The 17,786-nt window shown below is 65.3% G+C and overlaps 7 protein-coding genes across 7 annotated transcripts; 3 read left to right on the forward strand and 4 right to left on the reverse strand.

The window, feature by feature from the left end:
* Window positions 1-351: 351 nt before the first annotated feature.
* Window positions 352-1,308, reverse strand: PFL1_01305 (uncharacterized protein; the record flags this gene model as incomplete). The annotated part of the gene is made up of 1 exon (XM_007878808.1): window positions 352-1,308. The coding sequence occupies one exon, from the start codon at window positions 1,306-1,308 to the stop codon at window positions 352-354; it is 957 nt and encodes a 318-aa protein (XP_007876999.1).
* Window positions 1,309-2,857: 1,549 nt separating this feature from the next.
* Window positions 2,858-5,416, forward strand: PFL1_01306 (uncharacterized protein; the record flags this gene model as incomplete). The annotated part of the gene is made up of 2 exons (XM_007878809.1): window positions 2,858-2,887; window positions 3,020-5,416. The coding sequence occupies 2 exons, from the start codon at window positions 2,858-2,860 to the stop codon at window positions 5,414-5,416; spliced, it is 2,427 nt and encodes an 808-aa protein (XP_007877000.1).
* Window positions 5,417-6,124: 708 nt separating this feature from the next.
* On the reverse strand, window positions 6,125-8,068 carry PFL1_01307 (uncharacterized protein; the record flags this gene model as incomplete). The annotated part of the gene is made up of 2 exons (XM_007878810.1): window positions 6,125-7,480; window positions 7,589-8,068. 2 exons carry the CDS (start codon window positions 8,066-8,068, stop codon window positions 6,125-6,127), a joined length of 1,836 nt encoding a protein of 611 aa, XP_007877001.1.
* Window positions 8,069-9,653: 1,585 nt separating this feature from the next.
* On the forward strand, window positions 9,654-12,731 carry PFL1_01308 (uncharacterized protein; the record flags this gene model as incomplete). Its single annotated transcript, XM_007878811.1, has 1 exon — window positions 9,654-12,731. One exon carries the CDS (start codon window positions 9,654-9,656, stop codon window positions 12,729-12,731), a length of 3,078 nt encoding a protein of 1,025 aa, XP_007877002.1.
* Window positions 12,732-12,902: 171 nt separating this feature from the next.
* Window positions 12,903-13,637, reverse strand: PFL1_01309 (uncharacterized protein; the record flags this gene model as incomplete). Its single annotated transcript, XM_007878812.1, has 3 exons — window positions 12,903-12,922; window positions 13,038-13,179; window positions 13,323-13,637. The coding sequence occupies 3 exons, from the start codon at window positions 13,635-13,637 to the stop codon at window positions 12,903-12,905; spliced, it is 477 nt and encodes a 158-aa protein (XP_007877003.1).
* Window positions 13,638-14,378: 741 nt separating this feature from the next.
* Window positions 14,379-16,817, forward strand: PFL1_01310 (uncharacterized protein; the record flags this gene model as incomplete). Its single annotated transcript, XM_007878813.1, has 4 exons — window positions 14,379-15,504; window positions 15,759-15,878; window positions 16,000-16,176; window positions 16,282-16,817. The coding sequence occupies 4 exons, from the start codon at window positions 14,379-14,381 to the stop codon at window positions 16,815-16,817; spliced, it is 1,959 nt and encodes a 652-aa protein (XP_007877004.1).
* A 330-nt stretch (window positions 16,818-17,147) lies between these two features.
* Window positions 17,148-17,663, reverse strand: PFL1_01311 (uncharacterized protein; the record flags this gene model as incomplete). The annotated part of the gene is made up of 2 exons (XM_007878814.1): window positions 17,148-17,159; window positions 17,316-17,663. 2 exons carry the CDS (start codon window positions 17,661-17,663, stop codon window positions 17,148-17,150), a joined length of 360 nt encoding a protein of 119 aa, XP_007877005.1.
* Between the last annotated feature and the right edge of the window lie 123 nt (window positions 17,664-17,786).

Genomic DNA, 17,786 nt, shown 5'->3' on the forward strand with positions numbered 1-17,786 from the left:
CACGAGCCCACGACTCTTCTTGTCGGTCGAGGTGTGTGGTCTGTGGGTGTTTATTGCAAGGCCGAGGGATGGCCAAGGGCAGTGCAGCTCATGCCGCAAACCCTGTTTTGGGGGCGACCTCGATCGCCACACCGCCAGCGATTGAGCAGCTGACGATGGTCGGCGTCGAGGCCAGCTTGGATATACATGCATGCACGGAGCAATGGAATGGAGGGAGCCGATTAGATATACAGAGAGACAAGGGTACCGCGAGGGAGGCGGCCGGCATCGGTGCGGAAGAGCGAGGCAGGCGAAAGGAGGGCGTGCATTGCAGCTGTCGTCGACCAGGACGACTGGGCAAGCCAGACCAGTCTATGAGGAGGCCACGGCGGCGGATTGCTGAGCCGCGGAGGTCGCCGTGATATCTTGAGGTGCTGCGACTGCGGCGGCTTCGAGCTCCTTGTCCTTGGCCTCGTCCTTGCGGGCGAGCTCGGCCTCGCGCAGCTTCTTCTCGGCCAGGTTCTTCATCTTGAAGTAATCCTTGTGCAGGCCGCACTCGGTCTTGCCCCCCTTGTCCTTCCAGCGGCCCGAGCGCTCGCTGTCGCCGACGCCGGGAAGCGCCGTCGAGTGCCAGTCGCCGATCGACTTGTACCCGAGGTCGAGGAGCTCGTTGTAGGGCACGGCGTTGAGCTTGGCGTAGCCGTCCACCTGGGCAAAGGACCAGTTCATGAGGGCGTTGACCTTGATCAGGCCCGTCTCGTCGACCTCGACGGCGTTGAGCGAGGCGCGATCGGCACCCTGCGACCGCCGGCGGCCGGTGAAGACTGCGCGGACGCCCATCTCCTCGTAGGCGCGTCGCGCCGGCTCGACCTTGACAAGGTAGTCGTAGGTGTCTTCGTCGCGCTCCCACAGCATGGGCCCCCACTTGGTCTCAAACTCGTTGACGGTGCGGGTGCCGGGCGGGTAGTAGGTGTGCATCTCGGCGTCGTAGTGTCGTGCGAGCTTGGCGGCGAGGTCGAGCGTCTGCGGGAAGTGGTAGAGGGTGTCGACAAAGATGAGGGGCACCAGGTGCTTGGGTGGTTGCCCCGCCTTGGCCGCGCGCTCGGCACTGATCCGCGAGATCATGTCGACGGTGATGCAGCCAGTGAGGCCAAAGGCGGTGGTCTGGTAGAGGCCCGGCAGGTTGTCAATGGCCCACTCGATGATCTCGCGAGGATCGGCCTCGCCCAGCTTGCGGTTGATCGCAGGGAGGTTGTCGATGACATTCTGGATTCGGGCGTCGACGAGCGCCTGCTGAGAGGACTGGGCGACCTGGTCGGCTTGCGTCATGGTGAGCGAGACGGGCGACAGGGACAGAGCAACGGAGATGGGACGGTGAGCAGGCGAACGGAAGGGGGATGGCGGTGGTCTCGGTGAGGGCGAGCGATGGATGGTCAGAGAGAGGAAGGAGGGGGGCAAGAGGGGTCTTGTATGTCTTGTCGACGGCCCGGACTGTCGGTTCGAGGCCTGGGCTGTCGAACGACCCCGGGGCGAAGGAGGGACCCGAGCGTCAGCAGCTAGGTCGCCGCTAGCGTTGGTGCCATGCTGCTGCTGGCGCTGCGGCTGCTATCCCCGCCCTTCCGCGGCGAATCCTGGCCATGGCCTCCTCTGCCCCTCCGACGTCGAGCCTCCTCCACACGGTGTCGACGTCGCCATGACTGAGTTGGCCATCATCGACCATGTCCACAGCTTCTGCTGAGCGCTGGCTGGACGCCAGGGTGGTGCCAAGGGCAGGCAGGGCGGCCGGGACGGATGCGCTGACCGAGCGAGCAAGATCGGCGGCGGGCGAGAGGTGGGTATAGGTGCCGAGTTCGACGGAGCGCAGCGCCGGGGATTCGAAGATCCATCACGTCGAGGACTGCGACGATTGCGTGCTTCGTTTCGAGGCCGGCATCCCGATAGATTCGACCGGATCGTGCTGTGGATCCCGATGCGCAATCGAGCCCCGATGGGAGCTGACAGTCGAGCTCGGTTTCAGCGTGACGCCCGGCAAGAGGTCGACGCCCGACGCGCGCCTGCAGGCAGGCCAGAGGCGGCTTGCCTGCGTGTGTGTGACTTTTCGGGGGGCAAGAGAGGGGTCGCGGCTGAGGATCATCGGTATGTCAGTTCCCGACCCGCAGCGAGCTGTCTGTCAGCTGCTCACCATTCCATGCTGGTGCCCAGAGACGCGGACGTGCAAGGATCGGAGACAGAACAAGGCGGAGGGGTCAGGGGCTCTTGTTGGGCTGCGCCGAGCATCCATACGTGTCGGAAGGGGGGCCCAGCAGGCAGGGGGCCGGCGGAGAGGTTGGTGGAAGAGGCATGCAGGCCGGGAGCCCCGTGGCCGAGCCAACCAATAAGGCAGCCAACCAAGGCTCGCGGGCGGTGGGGCTGGCTTGCTGGCTTGCTTGCTTGCTCGCTGGTTGTGTGTTTTTCCGCCGTCGAGCAGGTGGCCTCGCTCACTGCCTGTTGCTCTCGCCATCACCGTCCTCTTCCATCTTGCCTGCCCCTTCCCCTCTCTTGCTCTTCTCATCTGCCATCGCCTTTGCATTCCCTTCAGCAGCTTCGCAGTCGGAACGGCCTGGACCGTGGCCACCATCGCCCAGCATCTCGTCTCTCGAACACAGCATCAGCACCATCCCAATTGCCATCCCGTTTTGAGCTTCGACGTCTTCTACAGTTCCGCCAACCCCTACTTCGACCATCCGCGTTCCAATCCCGCTCTACAGCAGCTTTCTGGACGCCCCTTTCAAAAAGCCGACTCCAACAAGCTGCCTCGAGGACTGCGCCTTAGCACCTCTGGCAGCTCGCCTACCCGGATGCCGCCGCGCTGAACGCCTCGCCCCTCGGATCTCAGGGAATGTACGGCTACATCGGGCGTATACAGAGGGTGAGCTGCCAAAGACCCACATCTTCTTCTCGTTCTGACGCCTCCTGCACGCAAGGGAGAGATCCAGGACGTTAGAGCTGATCTCGCTGCTATTTAATTCGCGTCGCGCGCGCCGCCTTGTCATGACACCAGGGCATCCCCTACTCGCCGCCGTCCTCGCCCGAACTGTCGCCTCACCACGGAACGCCCGACCTCTCCGGAGGCAGCGATTCTGTCACCTCCCCCGACTCGACGTCGAGCCTCAGCTCGCAGCCAAGGCACGACTCGCCACATTCGACGTCCATCACGGGCAACCTGCGAAAGCTCTACGACGAGGTCAGGCAACCCGGTAGGTCCTTTCGGAGCTCGCGCGACGATGCTCGCTGCATCGGAAGCGAAGACTGCTCGGCATCAGATAGCCAGTTCGACAGCTTGCAGGACCTCCTCGAGCGGGCTGGGTACAAGGAGACTCGCGTCATCACACCGGACCGCCAGGCTATCGCCAGGATGGCGTCTCAGTCTCCTCGCAATCCCGCCGCCGCCAAAGGCGACGCCTTGTGGAATGGCAACCACGCGTCGACCTCGGTCGCGGCGACATCACTCCGTCAAACCATACAACGGACCTTTTCCGACGAGCGAAAGCCAGCGCCGGTCCGCAAGCAACTGAGGTCGACGAGATCATCCGGCTGGCTCTTTGGCGCCTTCTGGAGGGCGGAGTCAGCATCAGAGGAGGTGCCAGCGGTTCCTAAAATCCCGTCGATCCGCATCACTCCGAGCAACGACATGCATCACGAGCCCGAGTCAGGCCATGGTCTGGCCGAGGAGCAGCGCAAGGACTTTGTCGCATCAAAGACCGACATCGCAGCGCGGCGAAACGAGCAAGAGCAGGTCATCACGCACCAGGCGGCTCCGGCGAAACCATCGCATACCTCTGCCTCGGGCCGCACCTCCACGCCTAGAAGACCGAAGGCAAAGGCGAGTCAGACGAGTCCAAAGGCAAGCCCATCGAAGACGATCCGGAAGCAGGCGAGCAGGAATCAGCTCTGGATGGGCAGCCTGGCGTACCGGAATGCCAAATCGCAGACAGCGCCCGTGCGGATGAAGGGCGCCTTCGACCTCGACAGGGCGATCGGCAAGGATACGGCGGCGGCAGCAGACCGCTTTGCCCAGCAGCTCGGTGCTGCGAAAAAGGGGAAACGCCGCACCGGCCTCGCTGAAGCGTTTGCAGACAGCCCGACCAAGCCCCAGCGAGGCTCCATGGATGATCCGCAGACGGAAAGCCCGCGCACGCAGCGCCGGCGGCGTAACGAGCGCGCGGTCTGGCGAGAATCTCTGCAGGGACTGAACCGCTTCGGCGATCGCAGCGGACGCAAGGGTCACGATGAGGACCCGACGCCGGTCAAGCCGGCCGCCGAGTCTGGGGCCGAGAATGGCACCATTGCTGTCCAGCTGCTTGCTGGACCGGCTCTTCCCTTTCTGACGATGGACCCAGCCGTCGCCTTGCGGAACGAGGCCTGCCTGCGCCCGAGCCACCTTCGCCGGATGAAGAGCGTGGACGTGCTCAGCAAAGCGCTGCAGGAGTGCGAGCGGCTCAAGCGGGAACGCGAGGCGTCATCCTCGACGCTTCCCATCGACGCTTCGCACCTCGCGCCGCCAAGTCCGGTGAGGCCGCCGTCGCCACCCACGCTCATGGTCAGCTCCCCGTCTGGCATCACGTCGCCCAAGGTGCTCGAGCTCAACGGGACCGAGTTTGAGCCTCGAAGCTGGTCGCCGCTAAAGGGCGAAGCTATCATCTCTTCGCGTCGCGTGACCAGGAGGCGCTCGAAGCCCCGACTCAACCCGATCCAGCGATCGCCAGCCGCTGCTGCCGGCGAGGCGGCTGGGTTGGAAGCGGTCCGGGGCCGTACAAAGTCGCCTCGCAGCCAGCGCACTTGCCCCACCGCCAACGGTGGCGACGGTCCTCGTTCGAGCGTCAAAAGCACCGCTGGATCGTCCAAGGTGCGGCCGCAGGCGACCCGATCGAACGCGTCGGGCTCGACGTCAGCCGCGATCCCTTCGAGGCAGCCGTTCGGGTCGAGCGCGGCGGCCAACGCCGTCGAGGGACGGGAGGACGACGATCCGTTCCGCTGCGACGGTCCGCTGCCCAGCACGATCAAGAAAAAGGCCTTTATGCAGAGCCTGTCTCGGGGCAGCAAGATTGCCAAGCTCATCGAAGAGACGCACCGACGTCCGATGATGGTATCGGACGAGAACAGCTTCGCCTCTGCCGGCCTCGACTCGCCGACATCGAGGGTGAGCGCCAACCGGCGCGGCAACAAGGCCGGCAGCGTCTCGCGGGCTGGCGCGGGCGCAGGCGCGTCGAGGTCGATCCGTCGCGAGCCCAAGGCTGCTGGCGCCGACGAGCACAGCGGCCACGGCGATGGGGCCGAGCGTGACGACGACGACGATGGGCTGCCGCGGCTATCGTCGTCGTTGAGCCGCAGCTCTGCCAGGCGCATGGAGGCGCTCACCATGGCGCTGCGCGAGTGCGCCGACAACTCGCAACTCTGATCCCCCAGCCCAGGCCCTACCCCGCCGGCTGTGCACCAACACCACATCACGGCGATCGATCATCGCCGCCACCACATCTGTTCCCCCGGCCCTATGGCGCCCGCACTTCGTCGATTCGTTTCAGGCTATACCGACAGGATCCCTCCCTCGACCCAGCTTTTCACCGTCCCTGCTTCGCGACCGACACACACACACACACACATGTTCCATTCTCGTTCATCCATTCTTTCCCGTCCAGCCCCCGGCATCAGCAGCAGCACATCATTCCACCGCCAACTCTAGCTACACCTTTTTCCTTGCCAGCACATACCCTCACCCGATCCCGTCCCTCATCTTATGCCTCTTGATACCATCTCCTCTCATTTCACATGCAGCATCCCCTCACCGTTCCACGTCGGCCGATCCCCAGGGGCAGGGGCGGGGGCGGGACATGCGCCATGGCTCTCGCTGACCGCCTCTCTTTCCCGATGGATAGGCGTTTGATATTGTCCCGATTTATACTGGTTGACGGCAGAGTCAGGAGGGTTGGAGGGGCAAGGGAGGACCAGCTCGAATCTCTAGGCTAGGGACCCAACGTCGCGGATCGAGAGACAGGAGGCAGGGATCCGATTGGAAAGGATGAGATGGAGGGGTATAGGCGAGAGGGAGTGGGGGGTGGCGACGGCGGCGTCCGGCGAAACGCACGGCCAGGCCGAACGGCCCTCGTCTCTAGCAGAGCTGCGGGTAGGTCTTCTTGGTCTTGCCCACGATCTTCTTCACGTCCTGGCTGCGCGCCCGCGTCGTGATGAGGAGCGCATCGGGCGTGTCGACGACGACGACGTCGTCGACGCCAAGGCAGGCAATGGGTCGACCGGCAGCGGGCACAATGAGGCCGCCCGCCTGCGACTCGGTGATGACCAACCGGCTGTCGCCCAGCACCCTCGCCTCGCCCTCTTCGGCGGGGATGAGGTCGGCCAGCGACGCAAAGTCCCCGACGTCGTCCCAGCCAAACGTGGCGGGCACCACGGCCACCTTGCCCAGCTTGGCGGCCGGCTCGGCCACGGCGTGGTCGATGGCGATCTTGGGCAGCGTGGGCCAGATCTCGGAGAGGATCGTCTGGCGCGAGGGCGTGTCCCACGCGGCCGCAATGCGGTCCAGCCCGTCGTGCAGCTCGGGCACGCTCCGCCGCAGCAGCTCGAGCAGCACCTGGGCTTTTACGACGAACATGCCGCCATTCCACCGGTACTCGCCCGTGCTCAGGTAGGCCGAGGCGGTGCGCGCGTCGGGCTTCTCCTTGAACTCGGTCACGCGCCGCGCGTTGGGCGCTCGCTCCAGCTCCAGGCTCTCGCCCAGCTTGATGTAGCCGAAGCCCGTCGAAGGGTGCGAGGGCGCGATGCCGATGGTGACCAGGTAGCCCGCCTTGGCCGTCTCGACCGCCTCGGTCACGGCCGACTCGAAGCCGTCGCGGCCCGAGATGATGTGGTCGGCCGCAAACGAGCCCAGCACGGCCTCGGGATCCCGCCGCCGCAGCACCGCCGCAGCCAGGCCAATGGCAGCCATCGACTCCTTTGGCGACGGCTCGGCGAGGATGTTGGACGCCAGCAGCTCTGGCAGCTGATCAGAGACGCCCTTGGTGTGCGCCTGGCCAGTGACGATCATCATGCGGGACGAGCCGGCCAGCGGCAGCAGGCGGTCCCAGGTGCTCTGCAGCAACGTCCTGCCGCTACCGGTAAGGTCCAGCAGGAACTTGGGGTACGACTCTCGGCTGAGGGGCCAGAGCCGTGTCCCCGCGCCTCCTGCGGGCACCACGGCCCAGAGGCCAAGCTTGGGCTCCTCTGTGAGGAGCGGAGCGGGCTGAGCCATGGCTGCGGGCGCCATGGCAAGGTGCGGAGCGGCGAAGTAGTCGGCGTTGCGCCCTTCGATGGGGCTGCCGCTGCGGCTGGGCAGGTCTAGCCGCTGGAAGCTGGTGAAGGCGGGCGAGGGCGAGATGGAGCCGGGCGGTGTGGCGGCGAAGAACGAGTTCTTGCGGGCGATCTTTTCGTTCTGCGACTCGAGGGCGTCCATTCGCATGTGTAACCTGGCCAGCTGCGGTCGTCGGCCATTGCGAAGGGTGATGGTACAGGGAGATCAGCGGTGGGCGGTCAGCGCCGGCACGAGAGCGATGGACGGGTCCAAGGGTCAACCGGAACGAACCTCTTTCTGCATCGACGCGATTCCGTTGAGGACCTGGAGCATGGCCGCCTGGCCGTCGGGGAGGTTGGCCATGGTGAAGGGTTCGTCTTGCAGCGGCTCCTTTTCGTTGTTGTGCTGGGAGATGTCTATGCTTGCGAGGTCGTCTGCGACGTCGGACGACGACGAGGACGACGACGTGGAGAGCGCCGAGTCGTACGAGTTTGGCTGGCCAGCGCTGCGCGAGCCAAACCTGCCGGTGACGTAGGGAGCTGAGGGGACGTTGACCGCGGTGGGCGTAGATGGCGAGGTGGACTGGTGAACGTTTGAGGTGGGGATGTCGACGTGGGTGGGGCCACCGATGGTGTTCAAGGACGACGAGGATGAGGATGTAGAAGACGAAGACTTGGTGGTGTTGGTGTTGCTGTTGGTGGTGGTGTTGGTGCTGCGAAGGGAAGACGAGGGACAGGGAGCGGCGAGGCGATCGGTTCGGCTTGGATCCATGGCGGCCGAGGAAGGATTCAAGACGACGTGTAAGGACACACAGGCTATGTACAGGGTGGCTCGGTGGTCGGTGGTCGGTGGTCGTGGTCGTAGCTGGCTATGGCGGCGGAGGGGAGGGGGGAAAGGGAGGTCGGGAGACAGAGGGACGAGGGGAGGAGAGGGAGGCAGGCGGGCAGGCAGGCATGACCGAGGAACAGCGGCGAGGGCCGAGAGCCGTGCGTGCCAACAACGTACTTCGACTTGGGCCGAATGGCGGCAGCCGAGCCAGCAACACCTTCGCACCCACGCACAGCCAGGTAGGGCGGCCAGGCCAGGCCAGACCGGCAGCCACACAGCACGGCCTAGCCTCGCTCTGGACCCACATCCCAGCGGCGCTTCGGCGCTCTGGCCGGGCAGCCCCCGCAGGCGTGGCCTGGCGTGGCCTCTTGCCCCCCTACACCTGGCCTCACGAGATCTTCGCTCTGTGGAGAGAAGACCGACGCTGAGCCTCCTGGCCTGACTTGGCCTGGCCTGGCCTTGCCTGGCCTCGCCCTTCCTCTGCCCGACTGCCGCCAACCGCATGGCCCTGCCTGTTGCTCGGCCAGGCCAGCAGGCAGGCGTCCGACACGTACCCCCGATTGCCGCCGACACGCCCTTCTGCGCTGCCTACACGTGTCCCTCCCAGCTTCTTGAAAGCAAGCCCAGCCAGCCAAGCCCAGCACCCGCCGGTGTCGTGCCAGCCGATCCAGATGGCATCTCTTGGCTCACAGGCAGCGCCGCCCGTCTCGACTTGCCGCTCGCTGTCGCGCTCTCCGCCGCGCTTCTCTTCCGCCGTGGGTGACCTCTCTGCCGCTTCAGCTTCAACGAGCTTCGCCGACGTACGTGTCCTGAGTTGGCTGAAGCGGCCTGGCTTCGCGGCGCAGAGTGCGGCCTTGTCCGAGGGCGGGCAGAGGGCGGCGGTCGGTCGGATCGTCCGCTCGTGGCCTGTCTTTGTTCGCAGCTGGCCACTCCGCTGGGCAGACGACGCCGACATGGTCCTCGTGCGCAAACGTCCGGCTTGACGGACACCTCGGCCCTGCTTGCTTGTGGGCCTGTGGCTTGTGGGCTTGCCTGTGCCTCGGTGACGGGCATCCCGCGTCTCGGCCACGGCCTGGCCGCAAGTTGGGCGGTGGCTCGCCAATGCCCGAAGTCCAATGCCGAGTCCCGGGGGGAAGAGAGAGCCGGCTGGACAGGGGCCATCTCTGTGGGCTGCACCGTGCGCTTCTCCACACGTCCCTCTCTTCGCGCCGAGGCCGAGGCCGAGGCCGAGGCCGCTCGGGCGACATCGCCCGCTCCCTCTCGCATCAACACCATCACATCGGCTCTTCCGCCCAGCTCCCTCACCTTTTGCTCCGGCGCTCGACGGCCGATCCGACACCCTACGCCCATCCAAGAGCTCATCGAACCAGCGGGTCTCGCCCCTGCCATCTATCCGCCTCAGCATCTGGCGCACGGGATCATGGCCACTCGCCCATTACCGAGAACCGACAAGACCAGCTAGCTGCAGCGGGCCAGACCGGGCATCGACCCAGCGACAGCGCTACGCCCGCATCAATCCACCGCCGCCATGCCATCGGCCTCATTCTCGAGCGGTGGCACTGCGACGCACCTGGCTGCGCCTTCGGATGCGATCCACTACGAACAGCTCCGCATCGGCCAGATCTGCTCCATCCTCATCCGAAACCTCACCCTTCGCCCTAATCGCGACCGCGCACTCCGGTCCCTGGCCAACCTTACCTCGCAGCCCGGACACCTCGCCAGCAATGCCACCACCAGCGCCGATGATGCCGACCTCGCCCTGCGCATCGGCAGGTCTAACAGCAAGGGCAAGGCTAGGGCGAAGGCCATCCGCAGGAGGAGCTCAAGCTGGTCCCGCGACGACAACACAGCAGGCGGCAGCGACCACGAAGAGACCGTCACCAGGCATCGCCGCTCGACCTCGAGCAACGACCGGCGCGGCGCATCCACGGATGGACATGCCGCATCCCATCTCGCGAGCCGGCCGCGGCGGACCAGCGAAGAGCTATCGACCGCCAGCCAACCTCCCCGGCCCATACTCAAGACGTCCCACAGCAGCAAGGACAACCATGGCGCTGCCTTCAGCTACTTCTCCGACCTTTCACCCTCTGCCTCTTCATCCTTTCCATTCGGCGAGATGGGATCCGATCTTTTATCCCGCTCCGACTCTCGCAGCTCCTCCAAGTCCTCGGCCACCTTGATGCGCAGGCCAGGGACCAGGCCACGCACGACCAGCGGAACGTCGACCCTGAGCGTACGAAGCGTGCGCTTCGAGGAGCAGAATGTCCACTCGACCCTGATTCGCAGGCCCAGCACCCCCGGTGGCAGCCGCTTCACTATGGGCAGCTCCTCGCGCTTTCTTGGCGGTGACAAGGCCCTGGATCAGATCATGGACGAGCGGCTACTTGGCTGCTGCGTCGAGCTGTGCGATCCATGGAGCGCGCAGGACGCAGTAGAGCTCAAGGACGGCAGTCGGGGACCAGCCGCCTTCTTCACCGCCGAGAGCTTGCGCGGAGGTCTGCACCACTCCTGGGGCTCGCTACGGGGGGATCCGCTCTGCCCCACGCGCGACTTTCACTTTCCCCAATCCGCGACATCGGGATCCTCCCCGGGCCCCGCAACAAGCTGCCTGCGGGCCAGAGTCTGGGCCAAAAGGGAGACGTCGCCGCCAGATGCGAAAAGGAGCCTGGACACCAAGCTCGACTGGAAGCTGATCAGCTCTCGGGACGTAGACCTGCGAGAGCTGCAAAGGCTCGACGGCGACTTGACCGATCCTCGGCTGGTCACGTCTCCCAACATGATGGTGCTCGGCCTGATGTCGAGTCTTGCAGCCCAGAGCGAGGGCGATGCTGACGACGGAGGTGCGGCGACCAGAGCTGACGCTGATCCCGCCGCCGTCGCAGCGCAGCTCGCCGGCAAACACAACGATGCCTCCCAGTCGCAGCCCTCGCGCGCACGGCGGCTTCTCGAACAAGTCGTCTACTTTGCAGTACCCCTGGATGGTGCCGTGGGCAAGTCGACCGCCAGCCGAGCAACTTTGAGAACCACGTCCGGCATGGCGGCCTCGCAATTCGATCAGCGCCCGGCGACGGATGGATTCGCGTCGGATCCTGAAGCCCCCAGCTTTGATGTCAGCAAGACGCATGCAGCCACCGACGAGGCACGGCGGGTACCGGCCCGCGACCGGCGGAGCATCTTCAAGTCCGAGGAAAAGCTCGCAATCGAGAGGAGTCTGCGCGAGACGCGGATGATGCCGAGCTACACGCTCGACGATGCTCGGGCGCTCCTCGCAAAGCAAGCGGAGCTCGCCGAGCTCAAGGCACAGACCTCTCAGACCCGCAAGAGTCTCGATGACGTCCTCGGCGACCCGCAGGGCAGGATCAACCTGCGCCTGCAGCACGGCGAAGTCTCCGAGAGGCTGCGGCGTTTGATCGAGGAGCGTGACCGCGAGCGCCGGGACCTCGCGGAGCGCGAGGAAAAGCTGCTGCAGCGACGCAACGACCTGCAGATGCGGAGGCAGAGGCTCAAAGAGGCGGCCGCGGCATTGGACGAAGAAAGAAGAGCGGCCGATCGCCTCACCACGAGCAACGCCAAGCTGAGGAGGCGGACCGAGGCGCTGTCGCTCCGCATCCACCAGCGGCAGGCGAAGCTGCTGCGAAGCCTCGAGGACATTTACCCCATCGACCTGGTCGACGGCTCCGCGCTGCTCTTCTCGATCGCAGGCATCCCGCTGCCCAATGGCGTGTCGAGCTGCTCGAGCTCGGAGCTCGAGGCGCAGGACAAGGCTTTGAAGGCGCTGATCAAGGCCAGGAACAAAGCCGATGAGGGCGAATCGTCTGAGGGCTCGCGGAAGCTCATCTACCATCCGCTCGACGACGACACAATCAGCACCGCGCTAGGCCTGGTGGCGCAGCTGATGACGCTGCTCAGCACCTACCTGGGCACGCCGGTCCACTACCCGATGGCCACGGCGGGGAGCCGCGCCGTGGTGCAGGACGGCATCAGCATCATGAGCGGGCCGCGGGCGTTTCCGCTCTACTCGAAGGGCGTGGAGCGCTACCGGTACGAGTACGCCGCGTTCCTGCTCAACAAGGACATTGAGCAGATGATGAACGTACACAACGTCACGGTGCTCGATATCCGCCACACGCTGCCCAACCTCAAGAACCTGATTGTCACCGTCTCGGCCGCGCCGCCGGCGAGCTCGTCGACGCGCAGGCGGCACGTCGGCCGCAACGAGATCTCGCTCATCTCGACGCCGTCAAAGCCGTCGCCGCTGGCCGACGGTGGTGACGGTGTGGTCGGTGGCGCTGCGGCCGAGCGCAGAGATGCCGTTGCACAGCTCGGTCTGGGCCGGCCGCTGCAGGTGGGATCGACGGCGGTATCGAATGGCGTCGCTGGAGCTGAGGCAAAGAAGGCCGGCAGCAACGGAGTCGCAGCGCCCAACGGCGGCGAAGTCGCGCCGACGACGGCCGCAGCCGCCACCGCCACCGCCCCCGCCGTCAAGGGCGAGGCGCTCAAGACTACGAGGGTGCTGGGCCCGACCAAGGCGGCGCCTGCCACGGGCGACTCGGCCATCGAGAGCATCACCAAGGCGCTCAGCTTTTTCGGCTCGAGGCAGTCGTGAGCGGTCGCATGACGCCCAGCTTTCAAGCTCTCTGTCACAGAAATGGTCTGGTCTGGTACGGATAATTTGAATCACGAGGGTGGACGACGTGCAGGAATGGACCTAGTGATACAGTGGACGAGGCTGGATTTGGAGCGGCGTCGCAGTAGAGGGGTGCGTGCGCGGGTACGATCATTGGGCCGGGTTTCCCCCTGGATGCGCGAGGGGAAAGAGATCGAAGAGTGGAAGACGACGATGGATGTCAGCTTCAAGGTGTGAAGGCAGGAGGTCAATGAACGTTGGGGCCAAGTGGGCGGGCCTACTCACGCTTGTCGAGCTTCTGCTTGAGCTCATCGTGCTCCTCCATTTCCTGGTCGGAGCTCTTGGTGGTGTAACCCTTTTCGCGGAGGTCCCTCTCGATGCGCTCGCTGCGGGGACGGAGCTCGCCCTTTTCCTCGGCGGCGACGTTCTTGAGATCCGCCACAGATGAAAGGTGCAGACGTGTAGACGTACGTATCAGCGAGACTGGCCGCGTTGGGCACGGCGGGTGGGGGCGAGGGGGGGTCAAGGAACAAGGCCAGGAAGGCAGCAGCAGCAGCAGCACGGACTCACGCCGTCGTGTCCCGGAGCGGTCTTCATGATGTGTTCATTGAGATTGTCGACGACGTCGTTGCCGTTTGCGCCGACGGTCTGGTGCGTCTTCTTGAAGGACTGGTCGGTGGTCTGGCCGGACATTTTGAGAGGCGACGGGTTGCAGAATGGCGAGCGGGCGGTATGAAGGAGAATGAGAGATGGCGACGATGGTGTAGTTGGATGTCGAGCGACTGGGAGGAAGGGGGGGTTATATACCGCCCGCCCTTGGTCCAGTGGAGCATCGACCACGCCGCACGGAGAAGCTTGACGAGGACGTCGTCGTCGTGATTTCATCGTGCCGCCTTCTGGCTGTCGATCTCGGCCCAGGATGGCCTGGGGTTGCGGTTCGGTGCCCTTGCTAAGTTACCGGCCTGTGTACGCTTTGCTCGTCTGCATGTTGAAGATCGACGGGCCAAGAGCGAGGCAGCAGCATGGCATGGCATCTCTCGAAGACAGCAGCGCAGCGAGCTGTTTGGTCGGGCGACGTCAGACGCTGATTCACGCAGCAATACATGCTCGTCCTGGCCTGGCCTGGCTGGCAGCTGTCGCGCCCGCCCCGCCGGCGTCTTGCCGTCACTACGGACCCAACCGAGGCCTCAGGGTCCAGGCTGAGGCTGAGGCAGGCTGAGGCCGAGGCCGACAAGCAAGAATCCGACCGACTGACCCACCAACGCAACGCAAGCTTGCATGCGTGCGTCGGATCCGAGCCGGTGGGGCCGGGTTGGCTGGTCTGTGTGCCCCTGGCTTGGCTTTTCTTCGTCTGTCCTAGCCTCGGCTTGCTGCTCCACATCCGTCGTGGCCGCTCTTCGTCTGCCTGTCTGCTGATCCAACACCGCCCGCCTGCCTGCCCCGCCTTCCCTGTCGTCCGCGCCTCATCCATCCCCAACTCAGCCTAGCCTTTCCACCGCCACCTTCTCCTTGATCCCGACGCGATCCTCTGCGGCAAACTCGCACCTCAACTCAACTCGCTCCCATTCCGCTCGCTCGCACGCGGCACGACACACTCGCCAACGCATCCCCCAGCCCACGCCTGCTATGGACTCGCCCTTCCAGCAGCCGCAGGGCGGCGTCGGCCGCGGCGGCGGCGATGGCCAACCCGCATCTGCCCCCGGTGGCAAGCTGCCCGCCGGCCTCGCAGGCACCCGCGCACAGATGCAGCTCACCCCAAGGGAGGCAGAGGCCCTGCGCACCATCAAGCGCAACGTCGACCGCTCAAAGACGGCAGGCTGGATCATCGGCGGCGCCGGCTCCTGGTTCCTTCTCTCCCGCCGCAAGCCCAGACCCTCGAACCTCCAGCTGGCCGGACTCAGCTTCATCGGCGGCCTCGGCACCTCGTTCCTCCTCATGCCCCTCGGCGTCGTCATGAGCAAGGGCATCGTCGACACCGTAGAGGACCCGCAGCACCTCAAAAAGGTCCTCGCAGACGTCGTAGAGGAAAAGAGGCGCGGCGGCGCTCCAAACGTCCGAATCGGCCCGCCCCAGGGCATGGACGGAGAGCAGCAGTGGGGCCAGGCTGCTCAGGGAGGCGCACCCGCTCAGCCACGGGGTGACGGCCAACCCAGATTCACGCCCTCCCCGCCGGCTGCCGCAAGCGAGCAGACCCCGAGGGAGGCAACGTTCGACTTCTTTGACTCTGGCTCAGGCGGTCCCGACGAGGGCGGCGCGTCAGCCAGCAGGTGGGCCCAGCTCCGTGGCGAGAGGGGCGTCGAGCCAAGCAAGTGGGACAAGATCCGCCAGGAAAACGCCCGCAACGCCTACAACCGGCGAAACGCCGCCGCCACCGGCAGTGCCTCGTCCCCCTCGCCCTCGCCGTCGGCCGTCGACCAGGCTGGTGGCTCGTCGGACGACCGCTTCCCGCAAGCCTCTGGCAGCTTCTCGACCTTTCCGGGCGCCAACACCGACAGCGACCCGCGGTGGTCTTCGACATCCCCGCAGGCGCCTTCCAAGAGGCAGCCCGGTGGTGATCAGCTCGACGGCTGGGGCTCGGCCGAGTTTGTCCAGGACACTTCGAGCAGTGGCGGGGCTTCCTACGGAGGAGGAGCCGCCAATCGGCGCAGCTACGGCATCAACTCGGTCGACGAGGAATCCATCAGCGCTCTCAGGGGATTCGAGGTCGACTCGGACGCTCCCATGAAGGTGGCCAAGGGCTCGCTCCTTGCCGGTACGTTCCGCTTCCCCCAGCTCTGGACCGCGTGACCAAGCACCTCGCTCGCTGCAGCTGCATCTTGGAGCAAGACCCGCGCAACCGGACCAGCACCCCATCTCGCGGCCTCGACCTGACCCCAACCTCGTTTCACCTCGTCCTCATCTCTGATCTCGCCCTTGACTCGACCTTGCTCGCTACTGCCGTCTTCCCTCGCTCCCACCCCTCGACATCATCCATTCGCTTCGCTCGTATCTCTCTCCATGCACCAGCCCTGGTGGGGGCCGTCTCGGGATCCGTCTATGGAGCTGTTCGCGGCCAGACTGGAGCGCCCACGGTGCTGGGCAGCAGGATGGCCTTCAACATGTTTGCGTTTGGGTTCCCCTTCTTTGGTGAGTGGGCGCATGCACAAGTGAAGGGTCAAGCCGTCAGGTACGCTGGACGAGCGAGCTACAGGAGCTTCTGTTGACGCTCCATCGTCTTTTCTTTGCTCCTCTGTTTCTGCGGCGCCAGCGATCCGGGAGTACGCCATCAACCCGACGCTTTCGGTCATGGCCCACGAGAAAAAGTACGAGCACCCGACCGCGCAGCACGCCTATGTGCGGCCGCGGCACAATCCGCACACGCGCGACCTGGCGTCGAGCGGCATCTCGGGAGCCATCGTTGGTGGCACCTTGGCCGGCTACGCACGTAAGTCTCGGTTTTCCGTGCGCGCACGCGACTTTGTTGCAGGGTCGATGACCGATACTGATTCCGACGGGATCGTCCTTGCTCTATCTCCTCTGTGGCCTCCAGGCGGACGCCAATCCATCCCGTCTGGCATCATCATGTTTGGGCTGGCGTGCACGAGCCTGCAGTTTGCTGGCAACGAGCTGAGGTACGCCAAGGGGCAGCTGCTGATGCGACAGGCCACCCCGCCGCCCACGCAAGTCGCCCTGACTGGGCCTCCCCAAACACCGACGGGCGGTGCCACGACGGTATCCGAACAACCTGGCCCGGGGCGGACGACGACGACGGCGATGGAATTCGCTCGAGATGGTGCCTCTGAACAAGGCCAGGCGCACACTGCAGCAGGAACAGCGACGGCGGCGTCGGCGGAGGACGCGATCCCTGCAACGACGACGACGGCGCCCAAGAAGACGACAGGACGAGGAGGGAGCTGGCTGGAATCGCTCAAGAGTCTCTCGCCGGTGCGGAGCGTGTCGGACCAAGAGTACGAGGCCAAGCTCAAGGAGAGGCTACAGGGCGTCGATGCCCGGTTGGTCGGGGTCCGGGAGGAGCTGGCGGAGATTGAGAGCGAGGAAAAGGCGGCTGCTGAGGCTGTAGCGTGATGCGAGACCCCGGTCGGGCCAGGAATCATCAGAGCTTGTGTCAAGGGTCGAGACGAGTGGCATGCGAACGGTCTGTCCCGTGCGTGGTGTCTATCGATTGTTGGCCGTTTCGCCAGGCTGGGAGGGAAGCCTTGCGGGCTGTGTTGAGGTAGGGGGGTTGGAAAGCGGTCTAAAAGTACAGATAGAGGGGGGCAGCCGGTCGGCCAGTGGGAGCGATTCGGAAGGAGGGATTCGCTGAATGTCGTATGAGGTCGGGTGTGGCAGTCGGTTTGATGGGAGGCCAGGCCTGGTCTTGGGTCCATGAGAGCCGGTTCTCGCAGAGACGACGGTCTATCCCTGCCTCTGCGACATCGCGGAAGGGGTTGGAGCAGGAACAAAGCCCGAGAAGGTATGTTCAGCACGGTGCATCGCGTCGAGAGAGGGCGGCTGGGGGGCTGCCTAGAGAGGAAAGGGGCCGGGCCGGGCCGGGCTGAGCTGGCGTGGACGTGGCCAACGTACCTGCTTGTGCTTGGGGTCGCGGCTGCAGATGACATACAGCCTGCCCTTTCTGCGGACGACGGAGCAGCCATCGCAGAACTTCTTGACCGACGAGCGCACCTTCATGCCGCGCACCTGTTCCTGCTGCGACGCCAGCGCGGCAGTCGCCGTGGTCGCGGTCGACCTTGCTGGTGATGCGGCGGCGGGCTTGGAGAGGTTGGTGGCCTTGTTGATGAGCGTCGAGCAGTGTCGGTGCGCCGTTGTCGGTGCGGCGACGGCAGAGGTGGCGGTGCGCAGCATGGTGCTGCCGCTGCTGCCACTGCTGCCGCTGCTGCGGAGGAGCGATTGACTGATGTGACGAAGCGACATTGTGTGTGCTGTGCCGAGTGCGTGGCGAGCGTGTGCCGAGGTGAAGGATGGGCCAGATAGGGTGAGCGGTGAAAGATGGATTGGCTGATGGCGAGCGCGAGAAGGCCGGTCTGGCTGGGGACG

This window comes from Pseudozyma flocculosa (assembly GCF_000417875.1).
Source record: "Pseudozyma flocculosa PF-1 unplaced genomic scaffold scaffold00003, whole genome shotgun sequence".
Taxonomy (NCBI): Eukaryota; Fungi; Basidiomycota; class Ustilaginomycetes; order Ustilaginales; family Ustilaginaceae; genus Pseudozyma; species Pseudozyma flocculosa.